General features: G+C 40.2%; 1 protein-coding gene across 1 annotated transcript in view; it reads right to left on the bottom strand.

Annotated features, from left to right (window-relative positions):
* Nucleotides 1–20331, bottom strand: part of PHEX (phosphate regulating endopeptidase X-linked) — a 161798-nt gene that overhangs the window by 46290 nt on the left and 95177 nt on the right. The window contains exons 13-14 of the mRNA XM_054581205.1: nt 16229–16306; nt 8063–8166 (exon numbers count right to left, since the gene is read on the bottom strand). Coding sequence (XP_054437180.1) covers nt 8063–8166; nt 16229–16306 — 182 coding nt within the window. The remainder of the gene's footprint in view (nt 1–8062; nt 8167–16228; nt 16307–20331) is intronic.

The raw sequence follows: 20331 nt of genomic DNA, 5'->3' as shown, positions 1-20331 counted from the left end.
TTCAAAATATAGTAAGTACAACTTATCATAATACAGGCCTGTTAATGAGAAGAATGGTATTCTGTGGGGACAGGATAACATTTTGCTTAATTGGTGTTCAAAGTTCGTGGTTTCCATTCTCAAACCAACTGCAAACATTTATCTGTAAAAGTCCTGCTTGGCTCATGAGCCAGACAAAAACAGGCAGCAGGCAAGACTTCGCCCACAAGCCACAGTTGCCGACCCCTGACCCAGATGGCGGTGAGCTTCAGCCATCGCCCTTTATGATTAAAACCAAGCAATTCACTTTAAACTAAATTGCTCCAAATAAACTTGTACAAATTCATTTTCAGAACATTTTACTAATTTTATGTTTAATAGGATAATAATTTATGTCAGTAATATCAAACTAGCAGGAAACCCAAGTGTTGATTCTAGTTGGTCCACCCACACCTTCTCCCCACCTATAAGGAAGTTTATGAATATGTCATTTTATTATTATTATTATTAACTAACGTTCATTGAGCACTATGTCCTAAGCACTTTCTAGTCTATTCATAGGCTTTTCTCCATAGCAGCTATAACAATTATTAGATCAATTCACAGATGACAACAATGAGATTTACAAGCATTGTATACTTGCACAAAGTCTAGTCTGTCTGACTTCAAAGCAGTTCTCATAAGTATTATATTATACTGGAGACATTACTGGACATCGAGAAAGAGAGTGCCCCTTCTCCCCTTCTCTTGTCAAAGCCGAAACCTATACTTCCTTTCTGTAAGTGTCTATTTGTTTTTCTCCTTCAACTTTAGGATTAGTATTTCAGTATGCTTTAATGTTTAGCACAAACTAACTGGACTATTTTCCTGAGGAAATAAGTGGGCAGGAAACTACCTTTATGAACCTAATGTTGCTTCCTATAATAGGTAGAATTATGGCTCCCAAAAGGACATGAACATACTAATCCCTGGATCCTGTTACTGCAGGTGTAATTAAGTTTAAGGACCTAAAAATAGGGAGGCTATCCTGGATTATACAGGTGGGCCCATCCAAATCAAACTCTTACGAGCAGAAAACCATCTCTGACTGGAATCAGAGAGATGCAACACAGGAGGAGGAGGAAGCCAGAAGAGATGCTGCAGAACAGGGAGCCAGAGAGATTCCAAGAACGAGAATGATTCCCCACACTGTTTCTGGCTCTGAGATGTAGGGTCATATGCAAGGACCAGAGAGAAACCTCTTGAGGGCAGAGTGGCTCCCAACTAACAGTGCACAAGGAAGGAAGGACCTCAGTTCTGCAACCACAAGAAACTGGGTTCTGCCAACACTTGATGAGCTTGGAAGAGGGTTCTTCCCAGAGCCTCCTGCTAGGAGTCCAGCCAGCTGACGCCTTGATTTCAGCCTTGCAAATCCTGGACCCGAGAAACCGGCCAAGGCAACCCACACTTCTAGCCTACAGAACTGTGAAAGAACACATTTGTCATTTTGAGTTGCTAAAGTTGTGGCAATTTATTACAGCAATAACAGAAAACTAATATACTACCCAAAGAACCAAGCATTTGTATGTCTGCTGTTTGAGTCAAGAGAGGAAGAATCCAGGTGTCTCTCAACTTATCTTTCAATGACATTGGACCGAACATTGTATGTACTGAAGATTAAGTGTATTAACTAGAGTTCATCCCTTCTCTTCCCATTCCCCCAACTCCACTTCCTTTTGCAAAGAATAAAACTTTCTGAACATTAGGGTAAGAGCCATGCAAGGAAAATGTTCCTAACTGCCGATGGGCAAAGGTGGACAAAACAAAGAAATCAACCAACCACATGGGGCCTCTGAAGCTTCAGCAAGATTACCTAAAACATTTTATTTGAGACACATGACCTCACCTTTCCTGACCTCCCAGAGCTCTTGCTGATTCTAGGGCATTTTTGGAGTCTTGATTATACCCAGAGCTCATATTAAGTGGCTGCACCAGTAGATCCTACCACTTATGGATGCTGTTATTTCTTCTTATTGGTCACTGCCCACACCAAAGCAGCCATTAAATATTTTCTATTATCACCCTGATTATATCCCAGTTTATTATACATTTAGATTTATTATTCTCTAATGTAAGAATACCTGTGCTTGTTCTAAACTGTTTGCAATTTTTTTATACTCCTCCCATGAAGAACTGGAATCTAAATTCCTCTCCTCTTGATGATGGGCTAGCCTCGGTGACTCACTCACTGCCAAAACATACAATGCAGTGAAAATGACACCGCATGACCTCCAATGCGAGGCCGCTAAAGACGATTCAACCACCCCCCGACCCCGTGCACCTGCTCTCCCCCTCTCTTTCTTAGAGAACTGGTTCTTTGAAGTTTTGTGCTCAATCAGCATGCTATAAAGGAGCCCAGTGCCCACAGAGCGCTACAGTAGGCATTCCAGCCACCAGTCAGCACCGCCCACGAGCCCTGCAAGAGGAAGCCTCCCACACGGCTCCACTCTCAGTCACTACCTGACTGAGACTACATGAAAGACCATGAGCAAGGACCACCCCACTGAGCCTAGTGACCTGCAGAGCCACGAGAGAGAACAAACAATTACCGCTGTTTAAACCCTCTAAATTTTAGGGTGGCTTTTTGTACAGCGGCAGATAACTGAAACACTGGAAAGTTGCCTGTCCACAGACTTAAGTGCTACCCAATAGGTTGAATTTTCCCACAGAAAATGTTTCGTTTGCCCAACACAATGGTTTCGAGAGATATTGAATTGGAATGCCTTTAAATGAGGTGTACAATCACTGGTGCTCCACAGTCCTCTCCACTCCCATCTAGGTGGTGTGGGCAGATCACTGAATCTATTTAAATGCGTGTATTGCTATGTATTCATCTGTTTGAATAAACAAGGAATGTCGTTCATGTGCTTTAAATTCTTACTATGACTTTCGGGTGTTCCTGCAGGCTATGTCTGGGGAAGGATAAGGGCGGGAGAGGTCTCATATAAATTTCAAATCCAAAAATACAAGGAAATGAAATTATACTGGATACATGGGGTACATAAAAGGACTGTAATACTGAAATACAATAATCTAAAGGAAAAGACATTAGCACCCTGATTTCTTTGGGCCCTGTAAAATAAACATACATCAAGTTTTACATTTTGCCTGTCAACTCTTAAAGATGGTCTAAGGAGTATGGAATAGAAAAACCATTGAGTATTTATTGCTTTATTTCTAATATCCTATAGGTTATATCCTTCCCATTCCATATTATAGATAATGCTTTTGAAAATAAAAATTCTGAGCAGGACCATAATTTGTATAGACATTTGATGTATTTTTGCATATTTTTCAGAAGAGAGAGAAAGAAAATCCAGCAATGTTTAGTCACAGGGGAGTGAGAGTGAGTTAGTAGGGAAGCTCAGTTAAAATCATTTCTGTCAAAGAATGGGGATCCTGAGGGAAAGAAATTACTTTTGAGTCAAGCTGAGAAATGAAGTAAATCCTCCACTTTTAAGCAAGCTGATGAAGTGACAATTCTGAGAACCAACCCTAGATATGTACCTTCAGGGATGACCATCCAATTAATTTCATTCTTGCTGACATTTATCATCACATTAGAAACTTCTTAATGCACATTAGTGCAGCAAAAATGGATTCCATGAGGATGAAAAATAAAGGGTATTTATCTCCTACACTCACAAAGAGGCAAAATGTTATTTCAGAGCTTTGTAAAAAGATAATCACGATATGCCGTACTAAGTGAACTAGTGCAGTGGAGATACTCCAGAATTGTTCCCACTCGATTAAGTCATAAACTTTCAGACCTAAAAGATGTCAATTGAAGCGAGTGGGTATCATGAAGCTAAAATTAACTACCATGCCTGAAACGAACCAACCTAAAATTTTTTTTTTAGAAAATTAGCTATTATATCACTTAACCACGTAAAAAGGACCTTAAATTCCTTAATGATGCTTTCCCTGAAATAGACATATAGTCAGAGGAAACAATAATTACTGGCATTGTACTGATTTTACATTTCTGGAGAACTTTCCAGAAACATTAACCAATTCAATGTCCTTCTGAAAGAGGTATTTGTTTTCATTGACAAGAGAATAAAACCATGCAAACCAGTTTTTCTCAGCCCACAAAGTCAGCCAGCATTTTTCCAAGGCATGAATAAAAAAATTAGGACTAGCCAAGGCTGTTCGAATCTGACAGCCCATCAGTATTTTAGGATGATGTTAAAGATGATACATTTAGGAGTTTTTCAATTAGCAACCCAGGCTTTGCTACACACCCAAATGAGTAACATCATTTTGAAAAGAATTAACTTGGCAGCATCTCCAATATGGAGGAATCCCTGAGAAGACCCAGAAATTTCACAGAAACACTGGTAAGAGCCTTGAATTTTCCACAAGTGGCACAAAAAACAAAAACAAAAACAAAAAAAAAAAAACCCGACTTTGAACTAACGTGAAGTACTATGGATCTGAAAGGGCAGGATGATATTCATAGATCTATGACTACCATACTATATGTAGATGCTCATTGGGATATTGGAAACCATCTGCTGAAGTCACTGGATTTGAGAGGCTAGTTTTGGACCCCTAAATGCAAAACTGCTATTGAATAATTTTGGTTGAGAATAAAGTAGGAGAGACGGCCTAAGAGATACCGCAATGAGAAGAGAGAACCAAGGACAGCGGAGCAGCTGGCTTTAAACCAGCTGTCATTTCCAAAGAAGCTCTAAAGCCTTCTGCTTTCTTCCTGTGTGCTTCTGACCAGAGTCAGGGACAGGTAAGGGAGTGGACTGAGCTTAGGCCTGCTCCTTAAGTCGAACTCTTTTAACGGTGTGGATGTGTGCTTGTAGAAAGGCTTGAAGGGCAGGAGGCAGGATTAGCTAGATGGGAATCACGACGCAGAGGGAGAGGTGGCAATCACAGCTTAAGCCAAGGGAGGGTATGGGAGCCAGAGTGTCCAGAGGCCAGGACAGAGCAGGGAGCCGGGAAGAGTAGCATGAGACCCAGAGAGCATACAAAGGGCCAGCCAGACACACAGAGGCTGGAGAAAGCAGCCAAGTTTGATAAAAGTGGGCCATGAAGAGAAGGGGGCACAGGCGCCAGGCTTCCAGCCAGGATGCTACAAAAAGGTCAAGAAATCCTTTCTGCAAAAATCAAGTATAAAACTGGACAAGGTTGTCAATAAACAACAATTAGGGCTCTGAGAGTAGATCAAAGGCAAACAACAACTCAAAAAAAAAAAAGGTTTAATTTTGAAAAACTGCTAGAGCTGGAAGAAAGTAGAATAGGAGCCCATGGCCATCTAGCCTGGGACTGCTCCCATCCCTCCCAGGTCTGTCAGTGAGAACTTAGCTTTATTAGCACAGAGCTGACTGGAGAATCAGCAGCTTCGCTGCCACAGGGGGTGGACTCAATTGGGAGTAAAGATGAAAACCTGCAGCTTTGTCAGCTAAAAGTGGTGACCTTGTTAAAAAAAAAAAAAAAAAAAAAAAGAGGAAAACCCACAGCTTTGCTAGCTTGAAATTAGAGTTCCCATTATAGGGAGAGCAAAGGACCAGCCAGAAATGTAAAAGGGAGACCCTGGAACTAAAAGAGTCTCACAGATAAAGAGCAGCTCACCACACAGCCCCAGCTGGCTGCAACACCAGGTGCATGCACGGAGGACACCAGGGGGAGCTAAGTAAGGGGTGAAACCCAAGGCCGGCTGAGAGCTGGCTGTGACTTCACCCTCCCCACCCCCTCAGCTGGCGGAGGGGAAAAGGCCTACAGGCTAGAAGCGTTTGAGCACGAGCTCTGTCCTGATTCTGTGGGCACTAAACTATGCAGACACAGGGACAGACTCTAGGAAGTGGGGCTCAAAAATACAAATGGTTAACAAGTTTCTCTTGAGGGCAGGCCTTGTTAGGGTTGGAGGGGTAGAAGGACTGAGCAAAAGAGAGAAAAAAAAAAGAACTCAAGGACAGGGACAACAGTGTGATGATTGCGGTGGGGGTAGGGGTGGAGTGGGCAGAGGTGGAAGATGGTAAATGGTAATGGAAAAAATACAAATAAAATAAAATAAAATAAAATAAAATAAAATAAAATAAAATAAAATAAAATAAAATAAAATAAAATAAAAAGAATTTTTTAAATGAGCAGAGACATTCATGGCTACATACTATAGGGGAGACAGGTTCTGCAGTGCAAGCCCAGGGAAGTTACTTTTTTTTTAATTAATTATTTTTTCCAAATACATTTGTCTCTGCCTACCCCCCACCACTTTCCCTTGCCCCCTCCCTCCCTCAACTCTTCCCCTTTAGTTTTGTCCATGAGACCTTGCTATATGTTCCTTGACTTCCTTTCCCCTTCCCTTCCTTTTCCCCCGCCCCCCTCCCTCCTTCCCTCTTGTCTCTGTTGGTTTCTTTTCCTTTCAGTGTTGCTGGTCTTATTTTCCTTGCATCTTTGTATTGTTGGTTAGGTTCCACTTATAGGTGAGATCATATGGTATTTGTCTTTCACCCCCTGGCTTATTTCGCTTAGCATAATGCTCTCGAGTTCCATCCATGCTGTCGTGAAGTTTAGTAGTTCTTTTTTTCAGGAAAGTTACTTTTAAAAAGCCTCAGAAAAAGAAATCAGAATCCACAGTTTCTGTAATATTTTATCTGAAATATCATTTTCTTTTTAAAATTAATTAATTTATTTTTTCAAATACATTTGTCTCTGCCTACCCCCCACCACTTTCCCTTGCCCCCTCCCTCCCTCCCTCCCTCCCTCAACTCTTCCCCTTTGGTTTTGTCCATGAGTCCTTGCCATATGTTCCTTGACTTTCCCCTTCCGTTTCTTTTCAACACGACAAAAAATTAAGCAATGCAAAGAAAGACAAAAGTATAAAACAAAAAAAAAGTGCAATCATTAAAAACTGGCTCTGAATGAGCCCACATGTTGGCTTAGGTGGACAAAAACTTGAAAGTAGCCACTAGAAATTAGCTCCAAGAATTAAAATAAGCTATATTCAAAGAATTAATGGAAAATATGATGACAATGATTCAACAAATCACAACAGAGACAAAAAATAATCCAAACAGAAATTCTGTAGTTGAAAAGTCCAATAATCAAAAGGAAAAATTTACTAGATGAGTCAAAAGCAAATTTGAGAATGCGCAGGGAAGCATCAATGAATGTGAAGACAGATCAACAGAAATTATCCAGTCGGGAGAACAGAAAGATAAATGCATTGGAGAAGAGGGCCACAGCAGAACAGAGTTGAAAGTACCAGCCAGCCAGAACGAAAAGTCATCTACACCGAAGCTGAGGAATTTCTCAATTGTAAGCCTCTTGTTCATTTGTGAAATGGGGATAATAAATACCACCCACACCTCACAGCACCAAGAGGATAAAATGAATTAAAACACGCAGAGCGCTCCCAGGCACACTATAAAGACACAGCAATTGTTAGCCGCCACCACTGTCGTCATGGCCATCGCGCCCGTTTTGCTAAAAAATTTTGGGCAAAAAATCACAGCCAGCCTGACCCCAAAGTTCCTAAGAAAACCTTCGTACCTGTAGGGAAAGTTCCTACAGGCAAATGGGAAGAAGGGGAATAAATCATAACTACTATTGGAGGAAAACAACAGAGCTAAAGTTTCTTTGACATTCATCACCTTAATTTATATCATCTAGTTATTTAAAATTACACAACCACTTCTGTATTTGTATTCATACTTTATTTTTAAAATATCTGTTCTTTTTGAATATCTTCAAAAGTTTCTATCTGAATGTGACATTCTAGAGAAAAAAAAATATATATATACATACATACACATATTTATCAAGATCTAGAAATGATTTGAACTCTGGCATCCTAAGAAGCCTTCTTTTCCTATGTGTTGATGCTAGGAGGGAGGGAGCCATATTGAACAACTGACTCATATAATATCAGAAATAAGATGCCAAAACATAATACAGATTTTGCCAAAAAAGATAACTGGCAAGCCAGCTACTCTGACTTGAGGGGAATTACAAAGTTTGATCTAAAGAGAATCCACTTCCCACCAACAAATTTCTCTTTCACTTTTTTTTTTTTTTTTTTTTTACTCACTCTGTTTTTGGCACAGCTTTTCTCAGCCAGAAGAAATCAGACTGTGCTAAATACTTGCGGGTTTGCAAAACGTTGCCAAAGTAGTCCGATTCTGAAAACTTGATCTGAATAAAACAAACCACAATAGTCATTGTTCTAAGCGCAGATAAGAGGTGGCTCTGAAAAAAGACTTCAGCACACAAAGGAGCGAGCAACAGAGAAGCTGCACTCCTCACAGTACCTCTCAGCCATCAATGGTCAGCCCAGGATTCACACAGCCATGAAATTTAATCTCAGTGATTTTCTTTTAAAATAAAAAGCTCAAAAATCAATATGGTCATTTTTGGATCACAGTGAAAAACAAGAGAAGCTGCAATGATTTACACTGTGTTTCATTTGCTTTATAATCGAAAAATCTACTTTAACCCTTACAAAACATATTATCTTAGGTTTGAAATTTCTTGGCCCACATGATTCTTTGATCTTTTCTAAAATGTATACTTTATTTATTTGTCATGTAGGTTCTTCTAATAACATTCAGTTTCGTCAGCTGAAAGCTCATTTAGCTTATTGATGATGATTTGGTCAAATGTTAAATCTAATTTACTATAATCAACATTTGCTCATGAAGGAAAAAAAATGGAAGCTATTCAGAGACTTATTTTCCATGCCAAGCACAATGGAATCACCAGAATAATTTAATTATTAATAGAATTTATCACTTAACACTCAAAAATGCTCTGGTCACCAAAGATTAATGAAATTACACAAATAAGAAGTCACACCTTGCATGGAAAAACAGAAAGTTATTGACTCACAACAATGTTGTCTATCAAAATAGGGAAACAGACATAATTGATTCTTGAGTTCTTTTTCTTTTTTGGAAGAAAAATGGCAGGCAGTTTCAATTCTATAGGTACTCCATATATAAAACTAGCAGTATTTAAAAATTTTTGTAAAAAATACCTGTGTAAAAGTCAAAGCAACGATTTGTAATGATCTCTAGTGTTTTCGTTTTAAAATACAATACTGTAGCAATTAAAATAAGAAAAATACACATTTGAATAAGCAAATAATCAAAAAGAGTAATCAAAGTCTTATTAGTTGTAATATTTTGTAAATGTAAACTATGACACTCTTTTAAAAGTAAAAATTAAAATACAGCAAGTGAATATACAGGAAACCCAAGGGATCGGAGTACAGATATGAATGTGTATATACAACTTGACCATTATAGACTTGACAGCAGCCTATTTGTTAGCCACTGTCTGCCTTGGGTTATCTGTTCCCTAACATATGGTGGGTATGTATTACGTCTGTAGAGTAACTTTTGTTAGTGATTCATCTTAACAGTCTTTCAGGGGGCCAGGCCAACATACAAAGAAAGGAGTTAAGCAACTAAAAGCACAGGGAGAAAGGTAGGAATGAAAGTATCAATTCCTGGCATCCTTGGTGTTCCACTTGCCCGACACATTATAAGGATATAACTTTAAACTGTCCCTCCCTCAGTCCTCTTATGGAGTTAGCTGATAAATACATTGTGGTTTAATCACATAATATAAACCAGTTTAAACAAACAGTCTGTATGCATGAACATAAGATACTCTCAAAAGCAGTGCTAAGTAAGACAAGTGTATGTATGAGAGGATTTCAAGTTTTATAACGTGTAAAACAATATCATATGTTGATTATAGAGAGGTACCTATGTAGCAAAAGCATAAAGAAATGCATGAGAATGACAAACACTGAATTCAATATAGCATTTTTACCTAGGGAAGGCAGCAGACAACAAGGAAGAGCATTAGGTCAGTGACGATTACACAAAGGATTTCCAATGTATTTGTTTTATTCATTTAAAATGTATGTGTGCATGTATAAAGCTAATACAACAATATGTTTAATATTTGTTAAAGCAATTTGTTCAAAATATGATTTTGCATACTTTCCCAATGTTTGAAATTCTTCATAATAAAAAGAGATCTTACCATCAAGTCTATTTTAAGATAGATGTTTATACTCAGCCTCAGAACACTCAAGAGTAAGCTCCTTGTTTTACGAAGCAACCTCAGCTAGCAATCCCAATGCATTTCCAAACCATATAGTTTAAAAAACGTGTGCACTGTTCAACCCTTAGCTTTTCAGTCTGGTTCCCAAGATAGCTCTGCCGGAACTCTCAGAATGATTGCAACTGATAGAAAATTCAGATCTGTTCTTGGGCTCAGAACACTTTCCATGTTCTCCCAAAGGAATTTCCTTCAAAAATATCAACTTTTTTGTAATATCAGTGAGGCCTGTTGTTACTTTTAGAAGTCTGCTATTTGTGAAATTATCCTGTTAATCTGAGAAGAAAAAACTTGATATTCAGGTTGTTCTACAAGAGATATCAAAAGAAAAACGATCCACAAATTTCCTAAAGAAGAGTCCTATGTCTAAAAGTTCTTTAAGTATAAGGTCCTATCACAGCCATAAAAAAAATAACCATGAGAAGCAACACTCAGAGGTAAGCAATCACAATTTCCCCACGGCTTATCACCTATGTTTAGAAGAAAAATTTAAAAACTTTTATTAAACTGAGAATATTTGCAAGTTCCTAGCCTGGTTTAGTTGATGTATTCCATTTATTTAATGTAAGTCACAGGTGATAGGGGACAAATTTTTCCTGTGAGACAGGTTAAGTGTGGGGGTAGAAAGGGGCCAGCCAGTTATTACCTGGTGATGGATGGGACACAGCACTAGAGTAATTATGCACCTTGGCAAAGCTATACGGTCCAAACCATTAGGTTCCTACTTCAATGTTATTTTCATTGGTCCTAATAGGAAAACCAGTGATTTAACAGACAGAGTACAGGGAAAGAGGAGGAGAAGGTAAGAATTACGGTGAGAGGAGAAGCAGTGACTAAATAAATCATGGTACAATTTACTTAACACATGTAGTAGTTAAAATGGTAATGAAGGCTACAGAAGACAAGGACAAAATAATATGTTAACTATAAAGATCAGTATACAAAATTATATATAAATATTACAGTGATAAAAATACACTAAAATGGATGTATTATTATATTTGAGTATCAATATTAGGGGTGCTGTCTCATTCCTTTTCTCTATTTCCAAAATTTCCATCATGTGATAACACTTTGATAATTCCAAATATTTTACAGGCCTTTGAGTGAGAAAAAACTATGAAACAGCAACCACTGGGAGAGCTCCACTTGTAGAGACCACAACAAGAACGAATGCACGTTAGTATTTTAAAACCACTTGTAATCTTCAAAAGATGTTTAAACTCCACAAAGGACAATAGTTGGCTCCAAAGCCTCTTGTCCTTTCAGTTACTGGTGAAAATCAAGGTCAACTTGGTACTGACTTTTAATCAATTCTGTCTCCTGACTTTTCAACTGAGTGACCTTTGGAAAATTAATTAGGGCTCTTCTGTCATTTCCTAGGAACAGCTGTCCAGATCATGAAATGTAGGGGAATCTGAATTTCTCACTAAATCCCACAGACTAAATAGAAAAATAAAGCTATTCCCTCACCAAAGGTGAAGAACAGGTAATAAGGGCAGAACAAGGAAGTGTGCCCAGCTTCTGTGCAAAATCACCAAATATGTGTTCATTAAACGCTACATAAGCCAATAGGATGTACACATTCTAAAATACTTTTTGCTTATGTTAAATCCATTTAAAGATACTTAGAGACATATCCAAATGTGTATAAGAAAGATTTTATATCAGGCACACTAAAAATTTTCTGAATACATAATGGAACCAGATTTTATATTTACATTTTCCCTTATTTAAATAGCAAAATAATATGCAAAACTGTTTTGTTTGGATGGCTCTGCCCATAAGTTGTGTGTGTGTGTGCGCGCGCGCGTGCACGTACACCTACATTCAAAATGTTAAACCCACATACATGCTACACTGCGGAAGATGCAGTTCCCGCAGCAGCCACGTAAGGGGGGGCAGTAGTTAGCACATTTGCCCCAACTAGATGGAACCAGATGCCCTGTCGCCACCACCAGGGGTAGAGGGAAGTCTTGGTTTGCTCTGGCCAGTGGAACACCCTATGAAGGCCAGTGTGTGGGAGTTACGGAGGGCTGGCTGGAAGGTTGGTGGGTGCCCCCCTCTCATGCCCACTCGTGGCTCAACAGGGCCATGGTGCCCAGCGATCGCTTGGGAGAGCTGAGGGCAATGTTTTTGTTTTGTTTTGTTTTGTTTTACTAAACAGTACAGAAGTACCTGTATGTTTTAACAACCTGTCTTTATAGAGCATGTCACCTAATGTTACTTCACTCTTGCATAGTGGCATGAGCACTTCTGAACACACATAACACACACAATGCATAAAAATACTGATATATTTATATTCTCTCTCTCTCTCTCTCTCTCTCTCTCACACACACACACACACACACACACACACACACACATATGAGTGCTCCACTGGCCAGAGAAGACAAAGACCCATACCACAGAATATTATATTGGTTCACATAATATCTATGTATCTGTATATGCATATTTCTATGTATGCGTACTCATATCATTCACCAGAAACACTGATCTTTTCTGAAAACTTACCCATATCCAATTCTCCCAAGTAAATGGAGGTCAGCTGTGAGTCTGACTTTAGTCCCCGCTACACTTATCCATTGGCTTTCACAGGAATGAGTGAAGTGCCTAACGATGCCATGTATTTACCTACTGTGTCTCGGATGCGTGCCCAGCCTTTTCCTCTGTTTTGTGGTGCTGGGGCTGGGCATGTGAAGCTGCTTCACAGGGGCCATTGCCATTTGGCTCCCTGCCAACAGGAGGGACTGGGGGAATCAGCAGGTGGCAGGAGGGGAAAGAATGCTGTGCTTGGGCTCTCTCATTCTCTGGCTCTCTTTCCTCTTTCTTCTTCCAACAAGGACTCTGGAAGCATTTCCACTCCCCCCACACCATAGCCCCAGTTGGAGTAGCAGTTCCTCTTCTCTTCTCCTAAATGATGGTGCCATCACTTCCTCCCTCTTCTGCCCCTAGACGCAGGGGTGAGAGTAGCTTCCTGAACTTACTAATCTCTGGTTCACCTTCCCGATTTTTGCCTTCCAATGTATTTCCTGTATTAAATCTCCTCTCTTTGAAATACTGTGCTTCTGGATTCCTTGCCGAATGAGTCATTTTCCAAGTTGGTATCATACTGCTCTTAAGTCTATTTCCACCAAGGATCAATGAAGGAACACTTAATAAGGCTAAATTTGAAAGTGGACCGACCCCTACCTTTTTAGGCCAACTAATAGGCTTTCCTCCATTTCCTTTCTTCTTGCTCCTCAAAGACTACAGAAAGATTATTATTCAGAAATAATTTGGGGGGTATCTCAATTTACCTTGTCTTCTTCAAAGAGGGTAAACAACAAATTTTCTCTAATTCTTTACATTTGCCTCTAAGTTCTTTTCCATTTGCTTTTATCTGCACATAATCCCAACTTAAGTTTTCAACCTTTCTCCTTGACCTTCATCTGATCTGTTACCTAATGTCTATCCTCTTTCCTTTTGCATTTGTACCTGATGAATCATATCTGCACTTGTGTCAAATAAACTAAGCTGTTTTTCATTTCTAAAAGCCTCTCATGCCCAGAGTTTGTACAGCCAGACATATCCTGTAGGCCTGATAGTAGTCCTTATCTACATGTTTCTCAAAACTGAAAATACAGCCCCATTGTGTACCCGGCAATACTTGAGTCCTTTTGCTATTAACCTCAGTGACACTATTACTATCACATCAAGCATCCTTTACTATTCTCAGGTTGGATTTTATTCATTTTCTCTATCAGTTTCCGAACACAACTGTATTTTTATTTCCTCTATTTGAATTTTTTTTCACCACCTATTTTTTACAGTGTTAGAAACTCTTGGGTGTGATTGTGCCTGCTTTGGCAATGAGTCACCTGAAAGCCATTTCTTCACAAACATGCTTAAAAATCTCAGTGTCTAATGGGTTCTGCTCAGGCCCTGGAGAAATGAGGGAACATACCCAACACTGCATCCTGTTTGGCACCTGGTTTCACTTCACAAAAGGCACTGCATTCAGTGAGTCCTTCAATTTGGGGCACTGACTTTAAACAGTAGCACACTGCCAACAAAACTTGATGAACTAAACATTGTGAATGAGCTCTAAATGCTATCTTATTTGATTAAAGCTTGAGACTGTCGCATTCGTACAGCCTTTTAAAATCAATTCGGGGCATCTGGATACTGTGTGAGTTAATTAATGATGATTTTTCCAAACCAAAATAATTTACTATCATAAATGCAAATTGAAGATGTCATAACTAACACTTATATTGTGCTTATTGTGGATGAGGGTCAGTTCTAAATATGTATGTTAACTTCTCTGATCCCCACACCAGCCTTATAAGGGAGGGATTATTATCATCTCCATTTTAACATGAGGAAACTGAGGTACAGAGATCCTAGGTCACACAGCTAGTAAACAGTAGATCACTACATCAAACTGCCTCTCAAGTTTTGTTTTCTGTACCCTTGGACTTAGGATGTTTGCCAATCACATGTAACTGTGCAGGTTCCCTTGCTATGGTACTCTGTGCCCTAGTGATGCTCTTCTTAGCAGCGACAGTTCTCATACTGATCCTCATTTATAGGAAGCTTACATATGCACCAGACATTATGTTACGTGATTTTTACATTTATATCATGCCCTTTAATCATCCCAACAATACTACGACTTGGTTATCAACATCTTCGGTATCCAGATAACCAAAGGGAGGTTACATGAAGTAATGTAACCTGCACAAAAGCAAACAACTAATAAGTGAAGAGGCCAAAAGCCTGTGCTCTTAACCACTTGACAATATGACCTCTTCTCTCCTGTTCTCACTTCCAACCAGACCTAGGCAAGCAGTTCCCACCAATTCTCCAAACCCACTCCGCTGTCCCTCCAGTGAGGCTGCCTGACTAGGACCCTGCTGAACCCCTCCCTCCTCAAATTACAGGCAGAGCCTCCTGGGTCCAGATTTCAGTCGTGGCTCTAACACTCTGTGGACTCAGGAAATCACTCCACTTTGAGTCTCTATTTCTTTTTCTGCAAAATGGGGCTAAGCACCGTCTAACTTCACAGGATCACTGTGAGACTTAAAAGAGAACACACATGAATGTGTCAAATGCATCAGTGTCTTTATCATAATAATGGTGAGATTTTTCATTATCAAAATAGTGTATAATAAGATGGGCTATCTGAGCTTTGGGATACTGCGAAGCATAATTATCTTCCTGCATAGCAACCGGATCAATACTTTAGAAGGCCGTATCTTGGAGGCCAATGGAGAAACTTTCTAATTAAAGTGTTCTCTCACTTTTGAGTAATTTTGCAAAACTCTGATATTCATCTCCAAAGCTGGGATTGCTTTCAGATATGCAACTTGTCAAACCTCAATTTCAGGAAAGAGCTACACCTCAGAATCATCTTTATTTAAAGAATTCCACACCAAAAAAAACACCCTACTTTTTCAAGAAAATCCAGTGAGTGTTAAAAACAGGGGTTTGTGAGGAATCAAAGTTCTTTATCAGAACTATTGATAGGAAAAGAAATAACAGTGGCTGCGATTAGAAAGGCCTATAATGAATATATCTACTGAAAAATACATGTCCCAAAATATAGAATAAAAAAGGAATTACTACTATCATTAACTTACTGAAAATACGGAGTCCAAATCACAATAAATTATAGTCAAATGTATATGCACTTAATTTGCAGAAACACTCATAAAGTTTAATGAAGTTAACTCCCAGCTAGCAGATTTATTACTAGCCATTTAATATGAATGAAGCACATAAAGATTGTTTAACAACAAACATCATACATTCACCATTAGAACATGCCCACTAATTGTAAAATACTCGATTTGCTTAATTCTTTCCTTTATGATAAAAGCAGGCCAAATCCAAGTCCATTTGCTTTATGGTACCCACTCAGCTATACATTCCTTCCAACACTTCCTTTATTTTGAATCTGCTCTAAATCTTGTGATACGCCTGGCATATTGAGGCTCATATCTAGCCAAGGAATGAATCAAAAGTTGGTGCTTTCTGGCACCACCAGGTTTAATTGCTTGGACTTGGGTTAGTTGAAAGGCATGAGGCCAGTAAAACTTGCCAGAAAAAAAAATACAGTAAATTTAGCACTTACTGCTTTGAGGTCTTCATTAACATGAGTATCATTCATTATAAACTCAGGATAGCCAACTTTTGCCAAAACAGCTCTTGCCTATAAAAAGGAGAAAGAAAAATGATGTCAGAGTTTCAGCACTTAAATCATTAATAATCACAGGATTTAGGAAAGCAATCTTCATCTGAAAACTCCATGTACTGAATATCTACTATACGCAACCCGCTGTGAAGGGCAAAAAAAAAAAAAATTAAATTAGTCACTGCTCTAAAATACTAAAAAATTGAGCGAATGTAGCAGATAACTATACATAAGATAAATAAACGTTTTAGTAGAAATAGACAATATTGTTATCAAAATCCAGAGTGGAGGTTATTTCCCTATGGAGAGAATGCTTAATGGAGAAGGGGGCAAACTGAGTCTCAAAGAATGGCCGGGATTCAAACTGCAGAGCTGAGCAGAAGGACACTCCAGGAGAGGCGGCAGCAGGGGCAAGTCAGGGAGATGGAGACCAAGGGCATGTGGGAGAGGTGGCAAGTGACTGCTGTAGTTGGACCAGAAAGCACAGGAGTGGGGAGCAGAAAGCAGTAGAGAAAAACTGGCTTGGGCCAGATCACAGGCATTCCCGAATGCCACGCTACAGCGTCTACATTTTATTTCACAGGTAACAGAGAACAAAGTATTTTTAGTGAGAGTAAAATGAGAGGAGTCACCCTTCAGCAAGATTATCCGTGCAACGTTGTGAATGATGAGAGACTGGAGGCAGGGGTCCAGGCTAATGTAGGATGCACCATAACCGGTCTTGTGATAACCACCCTAATTACTCCCTGTGTTTTACAGCACATAGGGAATGGATTTAAAAAAAAATCAGGTTAGATACATACAAGGAGTCTCCATAGCAGGGACTGGCAAACTATGGCCCCTGGGCCAAATCTTGTCCTCCCTCCCCGTATGTCTTTATAAATAAACTTTTAGTGTAACACTGCCATGCGCACTCACTTACATGTAATCTATGGCTGCTTTTGCACCTCAGCGACGCTGTTGACTAATTGGAACAGAAATCCTGTGGCCCACAAAGCCTCAAATATTTACTACGTGCCCTTTATAGAAAAGGTTTTCCAACCCTTGCAGTTCTGAGTGAAAATTTTTCTCTCTCATTGTTGGGGCTTTTCCCCAAGTCCCCTGGGATCCCTTTAATCACTTCTGTACATCCCTCCCCAGCATCTGTGTTCTTTTTCTTCTCTAATAACCAGCGCCTGAGACTCTCTGAAGGCCCCTGCAAGTTCACCTGCCTCCAAACACACCCCAAGGCCAGCGGCCCTCAGCCAATGACTGACTGTGCAGGGGAACGAAAGCCCAGCAGCTCCTTTGCCGCAATTCGGGACAAACTGCGAGGTCTGATTGGCACTGCAGAGTTCCAGCAGGACCGGGGAGTCTGAGACTTCCCCTCAAATTTCACCCTACCGGTCTCTCACCCTTCCCTGTCTGGCTTCCCGTTTGCCTGCTGGTTGCTCTTGGGAGCACTGGCTGAATAAATCATAAACCACTTGCACAAGAATCCACATCTCCAGCTTTGCCTCCAGAAGACCCAACGTAAGACTCCAGGCAACCCCAACCGTGCTGCTTCCATCCCAGCTAAGCAAACGAGTGACCTTCGCACACTGCTCTTGGTAACAAGGTTTTTCCTCTACTCCCTTTTCAATTTTCCTCACTCAGGAAATAAACAGCGTAAGGTAGTACATCCTCCTTATCTTCCTTGAGATAATTCAACTATTAAATATCAGCAAAAATCTGAAACTCAAGACTCAAAGGATTTCGCAAGTGCCGCAGGACACGGTCATAATGGGCTTTTGCTGTTCCAGAGACTCCAATGTGGCACAGATCAAATTCTGCCTTCAAAACCCTGTGAGTTACGTTGAAAGCCTGATGTGAGCTGGGTACCAGAAAACTAGAGGTTACAACTCTCTCAAAACTAAGCAATACGTCATGTGTATAATTTACCTTGTCCCAAAGTGTGTTTATTATTATCCTCATTGTATTTAATGCCTCACTGTACTTTATCAGCTCTTCACAAGCCACAGGCATTAACTATAGCAAATAAAGAGCTCCAGACAGTTTCCCCCAAATAAAAACATATACAAGCTGAGTCATCCACAATTGTTTTCTGAATGCTGGTCTCTCCAAAGCAAGCTGGTGAATTATGCATTGTTTTACAGACCTCATACTCTAGGACCCCCACTGCATTATGGAGCTTCACAGAATACATTATCTTCTGCCCTAGATATGCAGGTCACTGAATCCTTTGTTTTTATTTATTTAGCAACACTATGACTTGATGAGAGCAGGAACAGAGATACAAATAAGCCTTATCCATCTCCCAAAGACAAATAGGTGGAGTGGAATAAGGTAATAACACTAGTAGCAACATTGCCAACACCTGAATAGAGTGCTCTTCTGCCCAAAATGTGCTCAATAAATGCCTTTATTCAAATTCAAATGCTCCTTCTGACTGACAGTCTGTTGTCAATTCCACGTCATCCCACTCCAGCCCATTCTCCATTCTTCCCTGAGAAGCTTCAGAACTACATCTCTCAAAATCCATGGGCACAGCTCCAGATTAGACTCTGCCAATGAGAAGCACTAGCAGGAGATCCAAAAGGTAGAAGGAGCTGCCATTTACTCATTCATTGTTGGTAGCCATGGACAGGCACAAGGGCATTTGTAGACAGCAGATACGAACCTTTGCCAGAAGCTTCCAGACATTCTCCTGAGAAGACCCCTTTTGTGTGAGGGCAGCAGAAGTCACCGGCAGACTCTGCCTTCACTCCTCAGTCTTCCCAATGGTTGCATAAGCCTCCAGTTCCCCACATTACATATCTTCCTGTTCAATATCCTTAGAAGGGTATTCCTTCTCCTGAATAAATGCTGATATACCTTCCAAGGCAAATACTGATCACATCATTTTTTTAATCCTTACCCAAGGATACATTTACTGATCAGAGAGGGAAAAGGGAGAGGGAATAGAGGGAGGAGAGGGAGAGGGGAGGGAGGAGAGGGAGAGGGGAGGGAGGAGAGGGAGAGGGGAGGGAGGGAGGGACAGATACATCAGTGTAAGAGACAAACATCGATTGGCCTCCTGCACATGCCCCAACCTGGGATTGAACCTGCAACCTAGGTAGTGTGCCCTGATTGAGAATCAAACCTGTGGCCTTTTGATGTATAGGACAATGCTCCAAACCAACTGAACCACACAGCTAGGGATGATCATGTAACTTCTTTTTTCCCAGAATAAAAGAAATGAAGACCAACGTGCTTTGTTGAACGGTTAAGTATTAGTGAGGCAGGGCTGAAATCAATTATCTCATGGGCCACACGGGCAAGAAAGAAAGGCAAGCCCCACTGCAAATACTGAGAAAACAGTGGTATAAATGGATAGCAGACTGTATATTATGTCCTACAAAAAATATTTCCTAGGCTGCTTGTGGCTGATCAGAAACTCCAAAGTCTCCTTAACCAGTGCATGCATTTCCATCCCTTATTCACACAAACTTCTGGAAATGGGTTGCTCTCAACAACCGCCCATGATAACTGCCTACTGTCTACCCAATACCCACCCTCCTTTTCTTGCCTTACTATCAGACCCAAATTCTGCTCTGGTTGACAATGGATCCAACAAAAAATAGTTGCACTTCCCAGCTTCCTTTGCAGCTAGAGTTGACTATGCGATGAGATTCTGGCCATTGACATACAACAAAGTCCTTGTTCCCTTCCAAGAATCCATTTTAAAAGAGGACAGACTCGGATGGCATATGCTTTCTGCCTTTAGACCAGTTTCTCTGCCTTACAACTATTGACATTTCAGGCCAGATAAATTTTTTTTAAGATTTTATTTATTTTATTTTTAGACAGAGGGGAAGGGAGGGAGGAAGAGAGGGAGAGAAACATCAATGTGTGGTTGCCTCTTGTGCGCCCCTTACTGGGGACCTAGCCCACAACCTAGGCATGTGCCCTGACTGGGAATCGAATCAGCGACCCTTTGGTTCACAGGCTGGCACTCAATCCACTGAGCCACACCAGCCAGGGCTCAGGCCAGATAATTCTTATTGTGAGCACTGTCCCTTTTT

Source organism: Pteronotus mesoamericanus, unplaced genomic scaffold (genome assembly GCF_021234165.1).
Source record: "Pteronotus mesoamericanus isolate MK-2021 breed Mesoamerican mustached bat unplaced genomic scaffold, CSHL_Meso_final contig_65, whole genome shotgun sequence".
NCBI classification, from domain to species: Eukaryota; Metazoa; Chordata; class Mammalia; order Chiroptera; family Mormoopidae; genus Pteronotus; species Pteronotus mesoamericanus.
This window is presented reverse-complemented; position numbering and strand designations above follow the sequence as displayed.